Source organism: Rhododendron vialii, chromosome 13a (genome assembly GCF_030253575.1).
Source record: "Rhododendron vialii isolate Sample 1 chromosome 13a, ASM3025357v1".
Lineage (NCBI taxonomy): Eukaryota > Viridiplantae > Streptophyta > Magnoliopsida > Ericales > Ericaceae > Rhododendron > Rhododendron vialii.
In genome coordinates, this window is record NC_080569.1 from 33,531,572 (window position 1) to 33,556,982 (window position 25,411).

The 25,411-nt window shown below is 38.1% G+C and overlaps 2 protein-coding genes and 1 non-coding gene across 8 annotated transcripts in view; all 3 read left to right on the plus strand.

Annotated features, from left to right (window-relative positions):
• Nucleotides 1-2,172: 2,172 nt before the first annotated feature.
• Nucleotides 2,173-3,308, plus strand: LOC131314144 (protein FAR1-RELATED SEQUENCE 5-like). The gene is made up of 2 exons (XM_058342634.1): nucleotides 2,173-3,148; nucleotides 3,265-3,308. Exons 1-2 carry the CDS (start codon nucleotides 2,173-2,175, stop codon nucleotides 3,306-3,308), a joined length of 1,020 nt encoding a protein of 339 aa, XP_058198617.1.
• A 5,511-nt stretch (nucleotides 3,309-8,819) lies between these two features.
• LOC131313740 (callose synthase 9) overlaps nucleotides 8,820-25,411 on the plus strand; it is a 60,233-nt gene continuing 43,641 nt past the window's right edge. For 3 of the 6 annotated variants that reach the window (XR_009196295.1, XM_058342226.1, XM_058342230.1), the window contains exons 1-7: nucleotides 9,361-9,585; nucleotides 11,776-11,873; nucleotides 12,408-12,571; nucleotides 14,139-14,262; nucleotides 17,227-17,337; nucleotides 17,418-17,543; nucleotides 18,377-18,466. Coding sequence is in view for 5 of the 6 variants with exons in the window: in XM_058342226.1 (XP_058198209.1) it covers nucleotides 9,375-9,585; nucleotides 11,776-11,873; nucleotides 12,408-12,571; nucleotides 14,139-14,262; nucleotides 17,227-17,337; nucleotides 17,418-17,543; nucleotides 18,377-18,466 (924 nt within the window). In the remaining variant the exon portion in view is untranslated. Of the gene's footprint in view, nucleotides 9,084-9,360; nucleotides 9,586-11,775; nucleotides 11,874-12,407; nucleotides 12,572-14,138; nucleotides 14,263-17,226; nucleotides 17,338-17,417; nucleotides 17,544-18,376; nucleotides 18,467-25,411 lie in introns of those variants that run through there. The other 3 variants (XM_058342229.1, XM_058342227.1, XM_058342228.1) reach the window with 3 other exon arrangements.
• LOC131315408 (small nucleolar RNA snoR100) lies at nucleotides 24,997-25,104 on the plus strand. Its single transcript, XR_009196740.1, has one exon. It is a non-coding gene; the product is annotated as a small nucleolar RNA snoR100 (small nucleolar RNA).

Sequence of the window (25,411 nt, forward strand, 5' to 3'; positions counted from 1 at the left end):
CCAAAAAGTAGGGTGGTTTTGCCCATTTTTCCAGAAAAAACGTAATTATACTTACCATGAACACTTGTTCTACTTACCACAGTTTATGCTGACACTTACCACAAAAATATTGTATACTTACTACAACAAAAGACTTCACTTCAACGTTTTTGCTCTTTCTCTCTCTAACTTGTTCTCTAGGTAGCCGTTTTTTGGCGGGAAAATAAATTTTTTTGGCAGAAAAATGTACCTTTTTGCAAGAATTTTTTTAATTATTGAAAATTTATAAGTTCACACCACTTTTGTCCTATTCACCCTATCTTTTGTCATTTTTCTAATCATTTGTGTAATAGATTATTAAATGTTGGGTGAAAATATGAATTTAATAATACTTAATTTGTAATACTTAATTTGTAAACAAATTTTTTATAACAAATTTTCAAAACTAGATATTTAAGCCAAAAAATTGCCTTGATTTTAGATTCATGTTGTTAATATATTTTTTTAATTAAAAAGTACTTTACAAATATTATTGAGAAAATATTTATTCATTTGTTGTTTTGAATAACTTACAATTAATGTTGTTAATATATTCTATTAAAATTTTACTTTGTGTTTATATGTTTCTTATAACAAATTTTAAAAAATAATAAATATAAGCCATATAATTGTAATAATATCCTAATTAAATTTAAATAATTTATTTGAAATGATGTAAGCTATCGTTTAACGTGATATTATAACAATTAGTAGTTATAATTAACATTAGACTATTCAATTAGGGATAGGGTAGCGATTAATCTCTATAATCTACTATAGTAGTCAAAATCATTTGACTGAAAGCTTAATTGATTGATCATATTCAATAAGTGATGATATTGTGATGATTGAGTATTAATATACTTGGCTAAAATGAATTGATTAATGTAGGTTAATAGTGATCAATGTTATTAGTAGAAATAGTAGTTAACAGTAGTCTTAGTTGCAATCAATAAGTGATTGATACAATTGGCTAATGTAAGAGTAACCACTAACTATCGATCTCTAATGATCCATTCAATACGTCATTTAGTTTTATTAATCATTAAAGTATTATGCTTTAATTAAAAGGTAATACAAATTAAGTAGAACTAACTAACATCACATTTATTGTGGTAGTTACCATATTAACTACCCTCATTATGGTGCATTAGTTATGTTACATAAATTTCGACCAACCTGTCATTGTTGTCATACTTACCACAAAATCAGGCTATTGATACCACGCCGGCTGGATTTAGTTACCATCACAATATTCGGTTGTTTACGATATATGTGTACAATTCTTGCTGGTACTTACCTTATGTAAAGGCTTTACTTACTTTTGAAAATGATTCACTTATTGTCAAATTTGTGAAATAAATGCTTACCTACCCCACATTATGTCATTAAAGATACGAAATTCCTCCCTACCTACCTTAAACTCCTCAAACTTATCTATCTGATTTTTTACTTTTCCACACATATTCCTTCTTGTCTCAGGAAATGAATATTGAAGAACCTCTCTAACTTTCAAGAACAATAAATTGAAGAATTTGACCAAGTAAGTTTATCCTCATTCTGTAGTCTTTATTTAGTTGTTATTCTTAGATATTGAACATAATTTATTATTTTTAGCAAAAAGTTAATGATTATGTTTTTGGTTTGTTGTTGATTTGTCAAGATAAAAATAACCATAATGTATATCAGTTGATTACCAAAATATATGAAAATACTTACCATAAACTATGATCGTATTTGAGCAGATTTAGAATTATCTCCATAATGTGTTGTATTTTTACCACTATATATGAAAGTACTTACCACTAATTGTGGTCGTATTTTACCAGATTCAGAGAGATAGATGACAGTTTGAAAGGGAAGAATGTAGTGATAGACATTAGTGATGGCACTAGTGATGATGACGGACATAGCGATTATGATGGATATGGTGTTGATGATGGACTTGACGATTATCGGTTGGATGAATTAACGGAAGAAGATGTTTATGAAATGGCATTTGATTCGGATGAGGATGGAAAAAGATTCTATAATGCATATGCCAAAGTGAAAGGCTTTAGTGTCCGAAAGGATAATATTCACAAGGACAATGAGGGTATTGTTACTTCAAGGAAGTGAGTTTGCTCAAAAGAAGGATATCGAGAAGCTAAGTATATGGAAAGAGAAGATCGAACAAAAGAGCCGATAGCACTAACTAGAGTTGGATGTCCTGCTATATTTCATCTCAAATTAGATCGAAAGTCAAACAAATACGTGGTTGCTAACTTTGTAAGCTTCCACAACCATAACTTGATAGGGCCTATGGGTGTGCCCTTCCTCCGCTCTCACAGGAAGGTTCGTAGTCCTGATAAAGCCTCGGCCAATACGATGCATAAAGTTGGTATTAAAACAAGTCATATTATGGATTTTGCCGCACAACAATCTGGTGGATATGGCAAGGTTGGATACACACAAAAAGATCTTTATAATCATTTTACAGCTCAACGCAAAATAGAAGTTGCGGATGGGGACGCGGAAGGTGCATTAGCCTATTTATGTGCGAAAGTAGAATATGACCCCTTGTTCTATTACAAGTATGACGTGGATGAGCAAAATCGGTTAAATAATATGTTTCGGAGAGATTCAACATCTCTAACAGACTACCTGTGCTTTGGAGACGTGCTACTATTTGATGCTATTTATCGAACGAATGCTTATGGGAAGCCTTTTGTGATACTAGCTGGAGTCAATAGTCACTTCCAAACTGCAGTTTTTGGGTGTGCATTGTTGACTGCCGAGACTGTTGAGACTTATACATGGGTATTGGAAAAGTTTCTTGATTCCATGGGCAATGAAAAAATGTCAGTGTCAGTAATGACAGATGGAGATAAGGCCATGAGGAGAGCAATAAAAACTGTGTTGCCTAATGCTCGTCATCATTTATGCAAATGGCATCTGAAAAAGAATGCTGTGAGTAATGTCCATGTTCCCGAATTCCTGTGTGACTTTGAAAAATGCATGTCAATGCCAACGGAAGAAGAGTTTGAAATTGCATGGACAAATCTTGTGGACAACTATAATCTTCATGAAAACAATTGGGCGATAGAGGTTTACAAAAAACGGCACCTATGGGTTGAGGGGTACTTGCGAGGTATTTTTTTTTGCAGGAGCGAAAAGCACACAACGTGTTGAGGGAATGAACGCATTTATGAATCGATTCCTAAAACTACGTTTACGACTTTTTGAATTTGTACAAGTATATGATAGGGCTCTTGCTAAACTTCGACATAATGAGGCTAAGGCACAAGTAGAGAGTGAGAATAGTACTCCCATTCTTTCTACAGCCATGAAACGCATTGAACAGCATGCAGCTGATACATTTTCTCGGGCTCAAGAAATTTCGCGATGAAATTAAGAAAGAGCAATCATTGTTTCGGGTGGATAAAGTTGAGATTGAAGATTTTCTGGTTTACTACTTATCTCGATATCAACAGGAGGATGCAACGTGGTCAGTATACTATCAGCCAAATGAAGGCATCATGAAACGCTCTTGCTTGAAATTTGAGTCAATTGGATTCCCTTGTTGTCATATGATTTTGGTAATGAAAATGGAGCACTTGAGAGGAATTCCCTCTTATCTGATCTCACAAAGGTGGACAAAAATGGCCAAGTCCTCCTCTCTTCATGGCCGCACATCAATGCCGGAATGGGTAACACAAACAACAAGGTATGGTGCATTGTCAACTGCATGTGTCGAAATGACTTTTTATGCTTCACATTCAACCAATGCATATGATGAGGCAAGAGAAGAAATCGCAAGGTTGACATTCAAAATGAGAGAGCTGTATATGTTAGATGTTCAAAGCAAGCAAAAAGCGACAGGAGAAGAGAGCAATATCGAGGGGACATCTATGCATTTTGGTATTGGCGATCCCGTCATTATCAAGCGTAAAGGGGGGAGCCAAAATTTGGCAAAGGACTTTATCCCAAAGGTAAGAAAATGTGGCCACTGTAGACTACCTGGTCATACGCGAACGAAATGTCCGAATTAGTATCAAACAATACGGAGAACATCAACGAGAATGAATCAGATTCGAGCATAGTTCACCCACAATCATTCACTGGGCGGTACTCATCTACATATTACCCACAATCATTTACTGGGCGAGACTCATCTGCATATTACCCACAATCATTAACTGCCAATGGTTGTGAATCTAGTGTCGAACCTAATTTGGTAAGTCTCTTATTATGTAGTCATTTAATAGACTAATATCCATTTGTTCATTCACTAATTATTATAACTTTAAACTATACAGGCTGCTGGATGGGAACTAATAGTGTGGATATGCAGTTCAATAGGACGAATAGACTAATGGTGGGTTAGCAAGGGGATTACTAACATCAAATTCCTTTGGTATTGTATTCCTGACGAATTATTAATCTCTCGACTAGTTGTTGCATCTTGATGCCAGAAATGCGGTCCTCGCCTATTCTTAATTTGATCTCATGTCTAATCTGCCCAATCTAAGGGGCTCTAGCGTAAGTTTGTGCTTTCACGCAATTGTCAAAGGTAATGCCAGAAATACTATCACATGAATGGGTGCAAGTTATGGACTTCAGCCGATGGTATGGCTTGTTCATATGAAAGTTCAGCCTATGATTTTGCTTGTTCATAACTCATAAGAAACTTGCTAGCTGGTAAGTAGCAGTTTTTTTGTCACTCGATGACGTCTTATGTTTAGTTAAAAGGCCTGTGGGGAAACATTTTTTGTTGCATTAATCAGTGTTGAGTGTGGCCTTTGTAATTAGAGGATAATGTGATTCAACATTTCTCTTGGGCGAGGATCAACTCAAGGTAAAAATCTTATTTGTTGACCTTCTTAAATGCTTGGTCTCGTTTTGGTTGCTCATATTGCCAAGTGTTAGCCAGCTAACATTTATATCTCAATATTTTCATGATCAAAATGATGCAACCTTCTCATTAATTGAGTACCAAAATTAGTAGTAGCCGGCCATTTTTCTTGTTTTACTATAATAATTTTTCATTGTCATCCATTGCTATGAAATGGAATTTAATATCTTAAGGATTGTTTTGGGAGGATTAATATTTTTTCCCAAGGGTGCTGAGTTTTTTGTTCTGCAGCTAGAGCAAGCTGACCCAACCCTAATTGCCTTCCTTTTTTCGTTCTTGTTATTTTGTGTGTCACGTTGTGTAGTTGCTTTAAGACTATGCTTGTTCAGTTATTTACCATTTCCACAAGGTTTTATTGGCATTCTTAATTTTTGTTGCCTTTTCGGACTTCTAAATTTGTATTATTGTTATAATATGCAGGTTATTATGCGTTCACCGTGTGGAGTTCGAGGTCGGGCCCGGGGCCGGGGTGTCCTCCACGACGAGTTTGAGGCTTCTGAGGTAAACACCTTTCAATAGTTGATTTTTCGAACGAAGTTTGACATTGCATGACCTTCTTTGGAACAAGATGTACAATAGCTTAAGTCTTTGTCATAGACAAATTCTGCCATCTTCCTTCGTATTGTCTCATGTTTAACCAATTGATCTTTTTATCACATACCTCGGATCTTTTTATCATGAATGTTTGATGCTAGTTGATGTGTAGCATTCCTTGTTATGACTTATCGATAAGAGGGATAAGAGGGTATCGTTCCCTCTTTAAAGTATGTTTGAGCCACATTGAAGTATGTTTGATGTTTGTTTATAATGGATGCGGGCATGATCCACCAAATTGATAAATAAGAACTGTATTGAAAATATTTTGTTGAAAGCATCTGAGTGAAGTGGCTATGTTTAGCTGGAGAAAAACAAAGAACTTTGTTAGTAGTAGTTTTTTGTGCTAACATTTTTTCTGGTAATGGAGTTTAAGGGTGTGAATAGAGGAAGTTTATGTCTCAGGCATTAACTGTTTGTCAGCAATAGTGTTGTGCCTCTTGCTTTATTGGAGATCAAATGTTGTGACTTGTGAAACAAAATTCTTTTTTGGTTTCATTTTAACATGTGCTTTCGGTAACCAAAAACCGAAATTGTTTATCATTTTCAGTAATCAGTATCTGACATGTTATACTTATTTTGGCAAGCAGATGTTAAAATTGCTTTCAATATTTTTTTATTGTGACGAATTGAGGTAGCTATTAGTAATTGGAGATTGACGACAAAACTTCCTGTTTTAAGAATAACTTGTAAATTGTGGTACTCATATACGTGTATGTTATGCGTCCACTGCCTCAAGTTCGAACTTGAGGGGGCCGAGATCGGGGCCAGGGCTAGGCCGAAGTGCATCGTGAGGAAGAGGCACATGATTTCGTCGAGGACATACCTTGTTGTTTCTGTAATAGGCACAATTTTTTGTAAATTGTGGCACTCATATTTGGGAAAAAAGATTCTTGTAATCGATGACACTTTGCTGTTTTTGGGCATTTGTTTAGATGAGCAAGACAATAAATGCGTGGAACACAATAGCCTTATAGAGCCCATCTAACTGTTTCTTCTAAAAAAAGCATGTTTCGGCATTTACATCTCAGTTTAAACGGGCATTCGCATTTCTTAGTTTCTGTGACGCGTGCTATCTTCTTTGCCTTCATTTCTTTGCCATTCTCCTTCACATTACCTCCTTTGTCCTTTGCCTTGTTGATAAACGGTCTAAACTTTCCACCCTGTTCACATGCAAACCGCATCCTTGGCCTTCGATTCTTTGCCATTCTCTCTGACGACTTTATGATAATCACAAACTCATTTTCCTTACCGGTAGATGTTATCCAATCTCTCAACATATCTTCAGATAGAAAAACCTACAAACATGATTCAACAAAAACATTTAATAGCAGTAAACAAACAAGATCAAAAGAACCATTGAATCATCCATCTGTTTGAAAACACTCACATTCTCCGTTGTAAACTCCCGTGCCAAATCATATAAGGCCACTGGACCTATGTGGCTGCCGTGCGCACTCACATTCTCCGTCGTAAACTCTGGTGCTATGGTCACTGGACCTATGTGGCTGCCGTGCGTTGAGCATCACCCTGAAGAAAGTATCAAAAATTCAAAAGTCCATTAAAACAAGTTTTCTACCCCTCTCCGGATCTGTTTCGGTAAATGAATGTCGAAAATACATAAAATTCGGTATATAACTGTTGAACATAAATATTACTTTCGGTAACCATATGTCAAAAATATATAAGAAATTCGGCAACTAACTGCCGAACTATGTATACGAAAATTATACATAACATTTCGGTAAGTAGCTATTGAAAACAAGATTATATTTCGGTAACTACACGTCGAAAATATGTTCAAATTTCGGTAACCAACTGTCGAACCAATATACGAAATCATATATACATTTCGGTAAATAACTATTGAAAAAAAATAGCTATATTTCGGTAACTACACGTCGAAAATATATTCAAACTTCAATAAACAACTGCCGAAAATATACATACATTTCGGTAAATAGCTATTGAAGAAAAGCTAATATTTCGGTAAGTACATGTCGAAAATATGTTCAATCTTCAGTAAACAACTGCTGAACATAATACTATATAGGAAAATCATACATACATTTCGGTAACTAGCTGTTGAAAACAATATTATATTTCGGTAACTACATGTCGGAAATGCATACAACAAAAATAATAAACATATATTTCGGCAATTGGATGCTAAAAATATATCTCAATTTCGGTAATTAACTGTCGAGTATGGTAATATTTTACAGTGGTTAGCTATCGAAATTACTTACTTTATTCTGTTCATTCTGTTCGAACTAGAAACATCGACAAAACCCTCGAAAAACTGGGTTTACAAAACCCAGACGCCACAACAACAAAACAGAGGCATTGTAAATGGAAAAACTTACCTCCTCACACGGCTTCCAAAATACAATGTCCATCACAATATCTTTCTTTTCCTCTGCCATCATATGATTGCCAATAGAATTTGATTCAATTTCAAAATCCAATCCTACAAATGGGTCAAAAATGGATCAATGGAAGGACCTTCCATTGATACAATATTTGGTCCTTACTCCTCCTCCATTGAAAAATTTGAGAGAGAGGAAAAAAGAGTGATGATTTAGAGAGAGAGAAAAAGAGAAGATGAACAGTAGAAAGCCGAGAATGAATAACAAGAGGTTTGTGTGTGTTTTTTTCTTTTCAAACGTGAATGATGATTTTGAGGGGAAGGGGGTAGTGGATAATTTAGGAATTTTGGTTATAAGGGCATATAAGTCATTTCATGTATAGGTATAAGGGTAAGTAGGTCATTTTACATTAGGGGTCATGTTGTAATTAGTTGTAAATTTTTAACGGGATATGAGAGAAAATAGGGGGCTGCGAATAGTTACCCCCTAAAAAAAAAAGCTTTATTTTTTTAAACACCCTCCAACTATCACTCCGTGTAACTTTTTACCCCATCATCTTAAAAATGAATTGAGTCGATCCCAAAAAACAGATTGACCGTATCACTTCACCCATTCATTAGTAGGCCGGAAATGCCCTTTTTTCCTTGCTTTTTGAACATGCCTAGACGGAGTTGTGATGAGGCTCCTTGACAATGAGCTCCACAAAGTAAGCCAGCCCATTGAGCCCAACACCTTCGATGGAGTACCATTAGAGGGTCCAACTTGGTTCGTTTTCAAGATAAGGAGGTAAAGTCGACATCAAGTGATAGTTGAGGGGCGTGTCCGGAAAATCAAGCCAATAAGAAAGGTTCCTTCTCCGCGTCATAGAAACACCGGTCGTCGTCCACTCCAGCGTGTGCCACCGGCTCCACCCGGTAAAACCGGTCCACTTTCTTTCCCATTAGTCAATTCGCTAGATTCGTGCTTTCGCTTGCAGATTCAAACCTCTCTTGCGCTCTCTCGCTTACAGATTTGATTCTTCAACCCCACCATCTTTCTAGGGTTTTTACAGATTTCCCCCTCTCCATCCATACGTACATACACATTCATCTCTCTATACGTAGAGAGAGAGAGAGAGAGAGAGAGAGAGAGAGAGAGAGAGAGAGAGAGAGAGAGAGAGAGAGATCCATAACCCAGAATCACCTCTCCGCGGCGAGATCGCCGATCCGGTAAGCCGTAACTCTGCGTGTATGTGTGTGTGTTTTCATAAACAGTAAGGAATAAAACTGGCAAGTCCTTGAAGGAGTTTAATGTTGAATGCTCTTGGTTTGTTTGTAGGAGTTTAATGTTGGTAATTCCTTATGTTTGAGTTTTAATTGTTTAGACTTGGTTATGGAGCTTGTTTGTTTGTTTGGTTTTGTTTTGCTGCTCAATGTTGCTAACTGTTTGCAATTAACGGTATTCTTGTCAGTGTGATAAGCTGAGTAATTGATCCTTAAAACTTGTGTTTCCTATTTTGCATGGGAGATATGTCGCGGGCGGAGGATTTGTGGGAGCGGTTGGTACGGGCTGCGCTACGGAGGGAAAGGACGGGGACTGATGCTTATGGGCGGCCTGTTACTGGCATTGCTGGGAATGTTCCCTCTTCGCTTGCTCAAAATAGGGACATAGATGCAATTTTAAGAGCTGCAGATGAAATTCAAGATGAGGACCCAAATGTCTCTAGAATCTGTATGCTTCCTCTCTCTCTCTCTCTCTGACGGTTTGACATTTCTTATTCACCCCTGTTGGTCTTTTGATTGATTGGAGGGTAGTATGCATGAGTGACTGTTTCGGGAAGATTTTAAAGCCTTTATATGGGAGACAATACAAAAGTGTGTAAACTATGATTATGAACCTTGTTCCCCAGAGAATGAACCCCGGTACTGGAGGCTCTAGGGGTATATTTGATTCACTTTCCACATGCTTTGGTGGTGCCTTGGCTAAACCTTGGAAATCTTAATGTCGTAATGCATGTAATAGTTCGAAATCGAATCTCTTTAGAAATATTTTCTGGATTTGTGTCCTCCATTTTTAGAACCTCTAAATATCTAAAATGCAAGGAAACATCGAGAAAGCAACCATACAACTACATTGATCTTCAATAAATTTCTCGTTGCTTGTATATAAAAAGTGGGTATGATGCAAAAAATTAGTAGCAAGTGGATATGAGTTTTTTTTTTAGCTAAAAGATAGCTGCAAGGTCATGTTTTCTTGGCTCTTGCACTCCTCTTTTCCAACATAATGTGACCATTTAAATCTCCTTCTATCGCAAGGGTAAAACTTATTTCGCAAACCACCATGTTGGATGCCAAGGATTATGGCACTATGATAACGGATAAAAGGTGAGAGCAATTGCCTTATATTCCACAAAATAAGTTTTTGTTGAGTACTAAAAGGCATACAATGATGCTTTGGTTGTTTTGGTTTACTAAATAGAAGTAAGTAGCAAATGGCTTTGATTTAGAAAGTTGATTAATGATTGATTAGCTATATGATATGTAATCAGCCATGTTGTATGGAATCGGGTACTAGTGCAGGCACTATCTAAGTGGTGGATTAATCTAACTCCCATATCCAAGGATACTGAGACATGACGAAAACTTGTATTTTTAATGTAATCATTGTACTTTCTAGGACGATGTGGTGTTTACTAGGTGCCATAACTATTTCATATATAATCTCGGATTTTTATGTAAACTTACATGGTAAACTCATAAACTTGAATTGCTAGGATGGACGTCCAACTAGACATATTGGGCACATCTCTCATTCCCTAGCCCTTGTGTTGAATGCCTGATACTGGTCCTTCATACATTTAGAACAGTCCATGTGGTAAAGGTGATTAGCTATTGAATCGTGGAACTAATTGCTGAAAAAATCTGTAGAACCACCAACTAAGGGGTTTAAAGTTGAACCCTTTAAAGTGCTCTTACAGTTTCTTTTCGAGATTGTGAATGACCGAAGTTTCTTGACAACCAATAATTAGTTTCCAGCGTGGGCTGTTGTCTATGGATTGATTGCTTGGGTGCCAATAATTGATGACAAGTTAGTCTCCAAATTCTCTTGGACACTAGCCCTTATATCCATGTGATGTGATATATAGACCTATGTGGATGGTAATTTGAGAAATATTATGCTGCCATTTACTTGTGGATATGTGAGGTTTTGTTCTTGTTGGGTGAAATTGCCTAACAACCGTGGAGAGTTGACAAATAGGGATTTCAATTTTTCCTGATCTCTCTTCTTCTACTATCTTTTATCCTCTTATTTTATGTAGCACTTTCTATCCGACCTAGGTGCTCCGTTCTGGATTTTCCTTACCTGGATGAAACATCCAAGCCAATTTTTTTTCAGCCAAACCTAGATTGGAGTTTACTGCTGAATAATAAACACACTAAAACTTGTCAGTATGCTGGGATAAAAATGTAGAACACTATGTGAGGTCCAAAATTTTCTATGTAACACATTCTTTTCCATATTTTGTTTGTATGCACCGCTGTAGAAGTTCTTAAGATTAAAATTCAATTACTGCAGGTTGCTTTTAACTCTTGTTGCTTCATTTGTGGTATGAATGCATGAAGTTAATTGACATGTTGACGCTCATTATTGGCTCTGCAGGAAAAATGAAAATTTGGTCACTGGGTTTCTATTAGCTTGTTTGCTTTATTTTTGGTTTGAAATTCTTGAAGTTAATTGGCAAATTAGATGTTGACGCTCATTAGTGACACCTTATTCTGCTAATTTTTGGATCTGGTTAGCTTAACATGTATAATTTCAATGATTGACAATTTCCGGGGCAACTTTCATTTCAGTCAATGTTGCCTTTGTGTTTCGGGGTATTGAGTTCTGAAATGTGCTCTTTTGTTGATTCTTCTGCAGTATGTGAGCATGCTTATTCCTTGTCTCAAAATTTGGATCCTAATAGCGAGGGAAGAGGTGTTTTACAGTTCAAGACTGGCTTGATGTCAGTTATAAAGGTAAGTCTTAATTGACCAGATGATTGGGCCCTTGAGAATCTAAATATGCAAATTATGTCGTCATAAATAGAAGCAGTGTAGTGGTGCATGCATTTCTGTTTTCCAATTAAAATGTGTATGAGAGATAGCAATCTTCCCTACATTGTCAACTGGCTTTTGAGGCATATGTTGATAAGCTTGCTGGTGCAAACATACTGACTATCACTCCGGGGACTCTAGTTTTATGGAGATTTGTTGGTACATGTAACTATGTAAGTTGTAACTGTTCTGGACACCTCTTCGCACTAGAAGTTACCATATGGTATGAGAAGTTTGTCACTATGGTTCTATTTAAAATGGTGTATATTGCATTTGCGTTTGGACTTTGGACTTGATTTATGTTGGATATCTATGCTGCATCGAACTCTGTTGTTTTCCCCTCTTTTTGTAGTTGATGTAAACTATCTAGTGACTTCAGTGAATTCCTGTTCTATTTTTACATGAGATATCTGTGTTAATATAACTTGCTTTTGCGTACTCTTGAGAATTTACCAGCAAAAGCTTGCTAAGAGAGAGGGTGGAACCATAGACAGAAGCCAGGACATTGCCCGCTTAAAAGAGTTTTATAAACACTATAGAGAGAAGAATAACGTAGACGAGTTACGAGAGGAGGAAATGCAGCTGAGAGAGTCTGGTGTTTTCAGCGGTAACCTTGGAGAGTATGTTTCTGAACTTTGCAATCAGTCTTATGTTTTTAAGAAGATTCAACTAGTGCTTTCCTTCCCGACATTTTGTCATATTTTCCACTTTTGCTGTGTGTTTTAAATGTTTTCTCTGGTCTTCTCTCTCTCTTGCTTTGCAAGCTCTGTAGTTTCCCTTATTATTGAAGTTTCCCTGTTTTGAGTCCTTATGTGTTGCTTGATTGTGTGGTCCCTGCTGAAACATTTTGGTGTACTGTTACCATTCTGTGCATGGTTCTTGCATTGGGTAGCAAGGTCAAGGTGTTTTAATTACTAAAGACACGTGGAGGGTTAAGTTATGAGGAGGGCTTTCGTGCCAAGGTTATCTTACTATTGTTTTCTTCATTTGTTTTTGGGTAAGTAGTCATACATTTTTCTTTTCAACGAAGAAGCAAAACACGCATAGTCAGTGAACGGAATTGCAGAACACTCGTAAAGTTGGCGCTTCACCTTCTCTTATTGTCTCCGCTTCTATCTTTTCAAATCCATGGAAGTTAATTTGGTTGCCTTCCGCTTCTCTGCCCGATGGTCTCTGATGACGTAGTTATACTGGATGTCGAACATTCCGAGTTAGGGCCAAATGTTATTTTGTAATGTAAAGGTAACTAAAGGAGATAAATGTCTACTGAATTTTTTATCATCCGTCCTTTCTAAATAGTGCAGGGATCAAGGGCATGTTTCTTGGATAATAAGTTTGAGTTTGTTATACGAAAGGTTTCAGTTCAATCGGCAGTACTTTTTATTGTTTTATTCCTGCTAATTGCTACTAGAGCTTTGATGCTGATGCTAAGTTGTGTTTTTATTCACGGATTCTTTTCCCTTATTAGAGATGCAACAAGACTCAGGGAAACAGAGAATTTTGTTAATGGTACAGTTAGCCGTGTTTTATGTCACAACCTTATCTGTATAAACTATCAATTTGATTAATTTTTTCTGGAACTTTTCGTGATCTTTTTTATTAGTTCATTTGTGGAATATCCCAAGTATTTGCAGAACTCAGGCACCTCTTGACTCTATGTAAAACGTTTTAAATGTGTTAAGTCAGTAAGCAATGCTTAGTTTGGCCATTCTGGTGGTCTCATGCCGTTTTTATCTTCATGTGCCAGCCATGGCAATTCAATGTTGGCAATAAAGAGGCGTGTGTTTTAAGACCAAGATTTCTTTCCGGGTTGATTAACCCGTCTCTGGTTCTTCTGGTTGGGCGGTTCAACCGTTAAATTTGAACGGTTTTCACATCAGAGACCGGTTTTGGATACAAAGTGGTTCTTTGGTTAGGCCGGACCGGAGTAAGGGTTGGTTGACTGTTCAGCCGTTGAACCAGTCGTCTGGGGTTTTTAAAACGTTGCCTTTGATTACTGCTCCATATGATTTTGGTCTACGCTGTTTCCTAAGTTCTTTCAATTCATCAATGCGGACAAAGAGAGAAAAAGGAAGTTGTTTTTTATTGTACAGAGTAATACGACTTTGTACAGCAGAGGACTTGCTGCACTTCACGATTTTTTTTTTTGGGTTTTCTCATATTGGTGAGTTGACTTTGTCAAGCCAGGTTGGAGCGTAAAACTGTGAAGCGGAAAAGAGTTTTTGCAACACTAAAAGTTTTAGGGACGGTACTGGTGGAGCTGACTAGGGAGGTATCTCCTGAAGATGCAGAAAGTTTAATTCCGGATGAGGTTTGATCTCTTATTCTCAAGTGTTCCTTTTCTAACCCGCATTTTTTTTTTTGCTTAAATTACGATGTTATTCATTCAACATCCATGTGTTAACTTATTATATGCCTGTTGGCAAGTGTGAAAAATCTGTTTATAACAACGTAAAGTGCACAAATCCCTCAGAGGTTAATTGAGATGTGTAAACCTGGTGTTCTAGACGATTAAGTGATAGTTGGAAAGCAATATAATGAACTTTGGAAAGTGTTTTCAGGTAAAAGTCTAAATCCAGGCATTGGTGGCAGAGATGTAGCCCTATGTTGGTGAGGATATTCTATGTTGTTGTGATTATTGGCTTCTTGAACTACTAGCATTTCATGGACACGGTCATAGATATGTATACCCATTGGCGTGAGGTGCATTCCATTGTTTTTGCATTTCTGCTGGACATTGATGAAAAATATTTGAGGGGATAGAAGCATGATGCTGGATGAACACTATCATACTAGTATTTAGCCCAAACACATCTTCTGGAACTGGAACCACTAATTAGTCAGTACAGAGGCTGATTTTATTTCCACTTTGGTTGAAAGGATGCAAAACTATAGGGTTTCTTGGGTTTTAGACGTGTTCATGAAAAGGCCTTAGGTGTTAGTACTGTCTGAGGCTCTAATGTTGAGTGGTTGGAATGTTCTTGTGCAACACAGCCAGTGTTACAGTTGTTTCGTATGATCATGGCAGATCTTTGGGATCTTGACAAGTCTCCCAATCATACAGTATCTAATTGGAAGACTTACATGGATTAACAAAGACTTTGGGGGATGCTCACGGTCAGACAGGGCCAGGTTTACCATCAACCCGTCACTTGAACCTAATCAGTCCGTTTTCCCTCTATTCAGCCACTGTTGACTGACTTTAATGTTCAAAATCGACTGAGTCAAATCCTTAGGGTTGATACGCGGTTTGGGTGGGACTTCTTGGTTTTTGGCATTTTCCACTTAGGTTGGTGATACTGTTTGAGCTTCTAGAATTAGAGAGCGTATAGTGGGAGAAGGCGGGGAAACACATGTATATACATATATGTGAGAACTAAAGAAAAGACGGAGAACACAAAACAAAATTGACATGCCCACTTCGATCTGATTTCATCATAGAGAAAGAGGGCTACCGTCGCCATGTGTCTTTGCCCTTTGCAGTGATAGTGTCTTTTGCCCTTCGCAGTGATAGTGTCTTCGTGAGTGTGAGGAGGCTCCATAGTTTGTGCAATCTGAGAAGCTTGTTTGAACTGAGATTCCTTGTTGTGGAAGAGTTCCTGAAGAGTTCAATTCTTAGAGAAGTTAAAATGCAACCAGCTCTAACATTTGTTTTCATAGTATAAATCGCTTTGGCTTCGCCGCCGAGCGAAATGCATCCTTGCCTGAGGAAAGTGAGGTGTCAACTCCAAAGTTAAGAAGTGATCTAAAACAAGAGTTTGTTCCGTGTGATGGCCTATGAGTTTACCTGCAGGCTATGTCCTGTAAATCCTGAATTACCAAGTACCCTTTGCTTTTAAGATATGAAAATGTGATAAAATTCTAACCAGATTATCACACTTCCTGAGTTGCTGTTTTGTTGCACTCAATTGAATGATTTACGTAGAAATCAAATGCTGAATTTTTTGACCAGCAAAGATTGTGAATAAAGATTTAGTATGCACTAAATTTATGCTTGAATTATTCAGGCTGCTTTATATGCACAAGAAGCTGGAGTTTGTGATTTATTACTTTTCTAAGTTTACTGGGGTCGCGGACTGGTGATTTGTTGGTGTGGTGTTAAGGTGGCGGTGATGATGGCATCACTTATGGCAGTGGTGTGCTGAGGGCGAAGACTACATGAGAACCCCTCCATCTGGGGCATACTGTGTTTGGATGGCTCCTAGCTCTTGTAATCAGATGTTATAGGGGCTTTTGGTGCATTTGTTGCTGATAAAAAAACATTGTAGGGGCTTTGGTACCATTAGGCACAATTTTGCTGGCTTTGTGATGTATGTTGTGAGATTTGGTTGGAGAGGAGCATGAGTTTTGATGATTATTTTCAAGTGACATGTATGTTCCTACTAAGTGCATACATAATGCTTTTCTAATTAATGGTTTCAATTCTAAGCATTAAGTTGGGCCAACTGACAACAAAGTGTTTATTTTATATGAGTAACAGAGAACACTTGAGTAATTGTGAGATTTGGTTGGAGAGGAACATGAGTTTTGATGATTATTTTCAAGTGACATGTATGTTCCTATGAAGTGCATCTAGTTAATGGTTTCAATTCTAAGCATTAAGTTGGGCCAACTGACAACAAAGTGTTTTTTTTTATATGAGTAACAGACAGCACTTGAGTAATCATAAGACAATCTCTCTAACCCTGGAAACTTGATTGTGTACCATTCTAGTTGTTTCGAATTGGGTTCACTTGCTTTTGTCCAATTTTTGGTTGTTACAGCCTCTTAATCTGTAACTTTGTTGATCTTACTGCATCAAAACATGCACTAACTTGGGTACGGAGAGGATTACGGAATGTGGGTTAGCAATTCTACAATTGTAATATGTTTCATTCGTGAAACACCAGAAGAATCTAAATTAATTGCACTGAATCCTGTGAGAAGGCAAAAAACACCCGGACACTTTGTTCATTGTGTCAATGATCTCTATCGTGAGGAGATATAGTAACTTTGAGTGTGTTGCCTGAATTTCACGAACCATGGCCCCTCATAGTTGTTGTGAGGGATCACTTTGCACTCTTTGCAACCTGTGCAGTAAAAGCAGTTGCAGTTCAATAATGAAGATGAGATGAGCTTCTTATAAGATTTTACAACTGTTCCCCTTCTGCTTTTGATAACTATTGGGGTAGTTCATTGTACTAGTCGTTTCCCTTTGACCAGAATTAGTTGCTGTAATCAGATTTTTTTTGAAAGGGATTCCTAACATTTGCATCTTTTTTGTTTTCTTTTAAAGCTGAAACGCGTAATCGAATCAGATGCAGCTATGACGGAAGACCTTATTGCTTATAACATTATTCCATTGGACACCCCCACTACTACAAATGCCATTGTGTCTTTGCCTGAGGTGAGTGGTCTTGTTTGACTCATTTCAGGCACTTGTATCATTTTTGGTGGCAACCCTTTCCCAGTTGAATTTATCTTCAGGTTCAAGCTTCAGTTTCCGCTTTGAAGTACTTCAGAGGCCTACCAAAATTGCCGGAGAATTTACCTATACCTGCTAAAAGGAATGCTGATATGCTTGACCTTCTGCAGTATGTTTTTGGATTTCAGGTTTGTATTGGACTCCTTGTTTGGGTTTGACTACGTTTGAAATTGTTTCAGTTGTAATACACTTCAACACATATCTGGCACACATTTCACTATGGTTCATGACATAGCCAGCTTTTTCCCTTCCGAGCTCGTAAAATGTACAGTTTTCGTTAAGTGTCGTTTAAAGCTGCTTGTATAGTTCCCATCACTTTTTCTCTTTCTTTAGGAACTCGCGAATGTTTTTTCTCTTCCCCCTTAAAGATTATTTATTTTGAAGGTTATCTCTATCTGTGGCAGAAGAACTTCAGATTCACTTGTCAAACAATTAGCCTGCCGCCATTCTCTTCTACAAGCCCTTTTCTTTTGCACTAGGGGTTGGGTGCCAAGTGTAAATATGTGGGTTTGTTTTTTTTTTTTTGGTGTGCGAGTGGGTGGTTGAGTTTGAGTGATTTTACTAGATTGTTAACCTATGGTTTTTAACTAGGACAATATTGGAAATCACTTTTGTGAGACATCTTCAAAAATTTATTTCACCCCAGGTGGTATTCTCCTTTATGTTTTCTGCCCTTTTAGAGGACCTAACTGCTTAACAAATGGAAATGAAAATTATAGCTTGTTCCCTCTGTTTCCTCTAAAAACTCAGCACATTCTCCTTTCAGTTCTCATGTTCTCTCTCTCCCCACATTTTATTGTTGACTATTTTGCAGCCTCTCTTGGATCCTTGTAGTTTCTGCCCTGCTGCTCAATGCAGAGACATCAAACATTACAATAATTTGTTATACTGTACGAGTTTTCGATGATTTGATCTTGTAGCAGTGTAGCACTAATTGTTACTTTTATTTCATTTTGAGCAGAAAGACAATGTTTCTAACCAGCGGGAACATGTAGTTCACCTCCTTGCAAATGAGCAAACTCGCCTGGGTATTCCTGATGTGCCTGAACCGGTAAGTCTTAATTGTTTTATCACCAATCTTCCACGGTTGAACTCAAAATTTCAAGGCCCATAGTTGTGATCAATTCTCTGTGAAATCTTAGGAAGTTAGACAGAGTTTTTGATATGAGTGTTAGACAGACTACAGAGCTTTTCGGGCATTTATCACACCTTAATTGAGATTTTTTGGTTATTGAGTTTGTTCTATTGAACTTGCGGGTGTTAATACGCTTTGTCGCGCCCCGCTTTATAATAATTCAGCAAAGTGATTTTAACCTCAATAAAATAGATAATTTTGCCAAGTAACTAAAAACAATTTTCTTTTCACTCTAACATGCAATGAATTATAAGTCTAACGAAATTAAAAGAAGCATGACAAGCTATCCACTTTCAAATATTTCAAATATTTTTTTTTTGATTCGCTACCAAGGCACCAAAACACCACTTAAACCATACAACTCCAATTACAAAAGGAGATACAAGTTTTCCTTCTTTGCCTAAAAGACATAACAAAGCATTTCTAGAGGAGAATTTAACATTTATCTTTACAGAGTCCCGCTCTTATGAGGACCACCTTATTTTAATAAAATGCGGACCTCCCTTTCCCGATCGAATTTCGATGATCTGAGCCGCTCAATGTGTTCAGAAGGTGATTTTAAGGGTACCCGCGAGAAATCAACAAAAATAATGATCGGGGAGGGCTTCATCCGAGCAATTTTTGTTTATTTTTTATCGAACGGTTCAAACAAAAACTACTCGAATGAAGCACTTCCCGGTCATTTTTTTTGCCGATTTCTTGCTTGTACCCTTAAAATCACGTTCTGAACACATTGAGCGGCTCGGATCATCAAAATTTGATCGGGAAATGGGAGAAATGAGGAGGTCCGCATTTTAACTAAAATGTGGACTCCCTCATTTGAGACTGACTATATCTTTACATTCTCAAAGTCAAAAACATATATATGTAGTCAAAAGATAGCCTTCAAGACCCAACAAAATATCACGTAGATTGACTCGCCAAAGCACAAAAGATATCTCCATCACCGTGTCCATCAAAGCGTGTCCTTGCCCTTCGAACCTATAAGGTAGGGGTGAGCACGACCGCCCACACATACTCTACTAGAAACTAAAAGATGCAAGTGACATGTTTGAAAGTATGAATGCTCATGCCCAAATTCCCTTTTTTTTTTAAACTTGAATTTCATGCAAGCTAGACACAATTCTTAATGAATATAATTAAGCTCGAAAAGATGAAACCAGAACTCTTCAAACATTAAATAAGTCAACACATTAAACTAAGTGCAAGAAACTAAGAGCACATAAAACCAAGGTCAAGTTATCACAGTTGTGTACCAATCCTAGGTGACTGATCAGGTCCCTAAATCATCCAAATTTATGGGCTACTAACCCAAAGGCCTATGGGGCACCTTATCCCGTGCGGGTTTACGGACTATACACCGACAGATAACTCATTATCCATATGTTTCTGGCTACACAACGAGCATAAAATGGCCAAGTCAACCGCAAATACATGGCCCACTAGCCCAAATAACAAGTATCACTTCCAATAGGTAAAAACAACTTGTATCAACATAAATCTTAATCCTTACTTTCAAATCCAAGAAGCACTAAACATAGATATACAAGTGTCTATACTTTTTTTACCCCACCCCTCAAAAAGATTCATCAATTAGGTCAACAAGAGATAATCCATATCAAATACAAAAAAATAATGTGCTATTCACAAAATGCAAACAATTAATCCAAGTACCCTAAACTAGTATATCCATTATCAATCCAAATACACATGAGCCAATATTTGACACCACAAATTCCCTAGGCATAATATTCTCTTCACACCCAATCAAACACTAGATCCATCAATTTCAATATACAACTAAAAATATGAAATTTACACAACCACTCAAATTAGGACCTTTCTTCCATAGATCAACTTACGACTTAATTGCATGAAAATAATCAATTCTCAAACACAATACTTGCATTTTTAAGGTATCTAGTAGAAAACCTTACCTCAAATGCTAGCACACAAGAGAGATGAGTGAGATGGTGATGAAAAAAATCCTACAAGCTTGAAATCCCTAGATCCTTCCAAGTTTCTTGATGTAGACACAAAATACCCAAGCAAAAGAAGACGGAAGATGATTTGGCTATGGGAGTTTGAGAGAGAGAAAGAGAGACCGGCACTGGAAATGGAAAAAAAATGAAATAGAGAACAATAGTTCTCTCGGGCAAATGGTTTAAGGTGTAAAAGAATTACACCCTTCCCCTTCAAGTCTCTAGATCATGACCTAATACTTGCATGTTATAACTTCTTGCACTAGAGCCCCTCAACTAACACTTAAACAAGTAATTAGCTCTAAAAATTTCTAACACTAATTACACAACACATGGGAGTCTCCCGACACACTTGATCACAGGACCAATGAATTTGAACACGGTCAAGTAAATGCCTACACATGCACCTGCACAACTATATTAAAAATAAAAAATAAAAAATAAAAAATCCGAAGGCTCATAAAATTCAAAGTATTTAAAATAACACATTTCACATTAAGTAAATATTAAATAAATAAACTTAGACATGGTTCTCTTCATGCTTGGTTTAATTTTAGATGATATAAGTGAGTGTTTCTGTGACACCCCGCTTTCCGGTGGCCGGTGGTACTGCAGGAAGCGTCCGGACGGAAGGGGGCTAGTCATGGTTTATAAGAAAAAGATCCCTCCTACTTGTACAAGGCCTTTTAAAGCCGTGAGGGCAGGCCAAAGCGCATAGGAACAGTAGGAACTTCACAGTTAAGCGTGCTTGTAGACACCCTATTCTGAACTATTCGGATAAACCTATCTTACGGTCTTTTTGTTGCCCTAATGATGGTTAAAGGTCGAGAACGTTCCGAGGTCGATGGCAGGTCTTGAGCTTTGAGCTTTGGACATTTCTCATTAAAACCCTTTCGGATTCCATCCTCAAACCCTTCGAGCCAGATGGCCCCAGCAAAACCCTACTTGCTTACGCCAGTGTTCTCTTGGCGTGCGATAGTGATCTGCCACGTGTCGGTCATCGACCGTTGACTCAGTTATCACTTGCGCATGCATGTCAAAACATGGCGTACGCCGGTCAAAGCCTAGTCAAATCACCACTTTTCTGTCACGTGCTCGGGACTTTGTAACCGCCCCAGTACGGTGAAAAGCCTCCTGATGATTGTTTTCTGCAGGGGACGTCCCCCTCTCTCTCCTACACACCCCATCACCTAGTCCCATGCATTTAATGCATGGGAGCCTCCTCTCCTTAACTCAACCAGCCCTTAACCTCAGCTGACTACCCCCCCTCTCCAGTCATCTCCCCTCTATAAATACCCCCCCTTTGCATTCATTTGCACCCAAGCCTTTTTCTTCCTCCTTTTGCTCTCTCTTCACCTCCATTGAAAGAGAAAGGAAAGGAGTATTCTCTCATACACCCCACTGTCACTCAACCATCTTCCTATCTCCTCCTTCAACCTCAAGCTCAAAACTCCAATCTTTCCATCAATCTCGAACCAAAGGTATACCACCTTTGTGGTTCTTTCTGTTTTCGGCTCCTGAGGGGAACCAGTGAGGTTCAGGCTAGTAATCAATACTAGTCCTGGCCTTGAACTGGTAAAATATAACAATCGTGTGAGATGAAAAATGGCGCACGCTAATACAATCATGCCGTACGCCGGTAACGACAGTATGTACACTACTGGCGTGGGGATCATTGATCATCCATTTTTACTTGCTTATACTTCTGTCATCACCTTAGCGTGCTAATAATCAGCTTTACAGCTTTCCGTATCCTAGAACTGTTTAGGTGTAGCATTCAATATTTGCTTTTATTTGCTTTGGAGGGCTTTTGGGATCTCTCCGGTCATGTTCCAGAACCCAGATAATGCAAAGCCAAGCACTGACCAAATGGTGAAAATGGCGTACGGTCTCTTAAGACTGGCGTACGGCAGTGTTACCAGGATCCAGTGGCTGGCCCTTGCATTTAGCTTAATCTTGGTCTCTTTTCATGTCCCCACATTGTTTATGGGGTTTTCTGCTTCTTCTCTTGGCTTCAAGGCATTTACTATCTGTGGTTTGTATATATATGCTGATATTAACTGCGTGGTTTGTCTTGGGTGTGGGTGTGCGCTGGTCCTTTCCAGAGCCCAGTGGGTTGCAAACAAAGACTGTGAAACCAGATAGTTGAAGTACGCCAGTTATTTAGTGGCGTGCGCAGGTTGTATCAGCATGCGGTGGCCTGGCCAGTGCATTCTGGTGTGATACCTGTTCACTTCCCCGGGAAACAGCGTACTCCAACCTTTTTAAAATGCTCTTGGTGCTTGTTCTCAATCTATATTCATTATTGCAAGCAAATCATTTCCATAAGCATTTTTGTCACATAACTACAACTTGTTACAGTTTTAAATCCCCTTTAAACTGCTCCCCCGCCCTAATTGGCTAAAAAATGATTAATGAGAGAAAAATGCAAACATTTTATAAAATGCCCGAGTAGAGACCGATCTCCGGATTGGGCGAGAGGGGTGCCATAAAACCCTTCCCCTCTCGTAACCTGGCTCCCGAACCTCAGATATCGAAGGTGACGACGGACCAGTCTATGCCTTTTCAAAATCAAACAACGTGGCAAAACGTTTCAAGTTCGGTTCCTTGGGTGTATACCGCAAAACCCGAGTGGCGACTCTGAATCGAAGCGTTTTGCCGCGCTTTTCAAAGAGGGCCGCACCCGATTTTAAAAAAAACAAAAATCGAAAATTTTGGGGCGCGTGCCCACAGTGCTCATACTGGAGCAATCTAAGGATGGGTGACCTTACTGGGAAGTCTATGGGCTTTGGGCGTCCAAAGCGAACAATATTGTACGAAGATGGAGCGGGTCGTTACATATGGTAGCAGAGCACAACCCTGGTCTACATGGGGGGGGCCACCTCTAGAATCTGGTACGAGCACACTGATTGTGCTGTACAGAACTAAGTACCACACCATGGCCATCAGGGGAAGGTTGCTGGGCCTGTGCAAAGAGGACGTTGCATCCCTAAGGGGGTAGATTGTGACACCACGCTTTCCGGTGGCCGGAGGTACTGCAGGAAGCGTCCGGACGGAAGGGGGCTAGTCATGGTTTATAAGAAAAGATCCATCCTACTTGTACAAGGCCTTTTAAAGCCGTGAGGGCGGGCCAAAGCGCATAGGAACTTCACAGTTAAGCGTGCTCATCCTGGAGCAATCCAAGGATGGGTGACCTACCGGGAAGTCTATGGGCTTTGGGCGTCCAAAGCGGACAATATTTTACAAGGATGGAGCAGATCGTTACAGTTTCAAATTGGGATACATATCGCTTATTGTTCTTTTTCATTTTATGAATTGTATCAAGATATGTACCACATATCGTAAGATACATTTACAAAAGCTAATATGAAATTAATAGTTAGTCATACCAAAGTCAATCTAAATATCTGCTGTATATATGAAAAATAAGTGTTTTATACATGAATTATGAGTTTTTGGGATGAAAAATTCCAAGTCTCCCAAGTGGGAACTATCACACTGAGGCTCTCTAGTCCCTTGGTCAAGAGAAGAAAATAAGAGCCCTTATCTGATTCATGCAACATGATCAAAATTTGTTCTTTCTTCTATGCCAGCTCCAATAGTTTGAGTTCTGGTTTTCTTTGAATGGCTTGAATGTTTTCATAATTGGTCAAACGATTTAGAACGTATTTGGGTTTTACTTCTTAAAAGATGGTATGGCTTTTTTTCACTAAGTAATCATACCATAACATATCATACGTACCAATCGGGACACTTAAATTTCTTGTGGGATACGTCATCGTATTGTAGAATTTCTGTACAAAAAGGATACAGGTTGGGATATGCATTGTTTTTGAAAGGACCCGTATCATAGGTATTTAACAACTATTCTCATATGACCTGTAATTCCTAAACTCAGGGGGTGTTCCTGTTTTGGAAAAAAGTAATTTTTTGAAAAAGAAGGCAATTTCAAGCTCAAAAATTATGTGTTTACGCAAATAATTTTCCTACCAACATGGATCTTGTTTGATAGATCTCATTGAGATCTTTTAAACAGTGTAAAAAAAATTGAAAAATCATTTTTCATTTTCGTTATATTTGAGTTTGAAAATACCTTCTTTTTGAAAAAGTTACTTTTTGGAGAAAGCGGAACGGGGCCTCAGTCGCTGGAAATCATTAAACACAGCGGACACAGAGTCCTAGAGACTGTATGTTCACAGGATGGTGTTTTAAATTCTTGAGGTGTTATAAAATACCAAGCTATCTCGGGGGCATGAATCATAGAGATTGTATTTTCATTGCATGCTGTTCGAAATCATTTTTGAACTGGTGCTCAAAATTCCTTTTCAAGCTTGAAGAATATCTAGAATTGAACATAAGTTCTGTGTCAAATGAAAGGTGGTTTAAGCGTGACACTATTTCTAGAAAATATGGTATTTTGTTTCGTTTAATCACCTGTTGTGCAATATTGATGCTTTGGATTTTGAATGGAGGAAGCTAGGTAATTAGCACATAAGTTGAATAGGGTCCCTAGGCCTGTCCTCTTTGATGCCTGCCTTCTTTGATTTGGGGGTATTGTTCCACCGCATAACATGCCTTGAGTTCCTTGATTTTTGAAGGCACAAGGGGTCCGCTACTTCTGTGGTATTTGTGCATATATTTTCAAAGGTTATGTCTTTCTCTTGTCCTTTCAGCCCATGCGCCCATCGATGGGGGATTACATGGGTACTGTTGCTATTTCATTTAATGAGCACTACAGTCTTCAGAAGCTGCTGCATATGCAATAGTTAAGTGCATCACTTGTCCTTTTTGTGGTAGTACTAATTATTTGTTTAAGGTTTTATAGGACCATTTCATATCTCTTGTCACGTTGCCAACTGTGATAATGTGTTGTGATTGC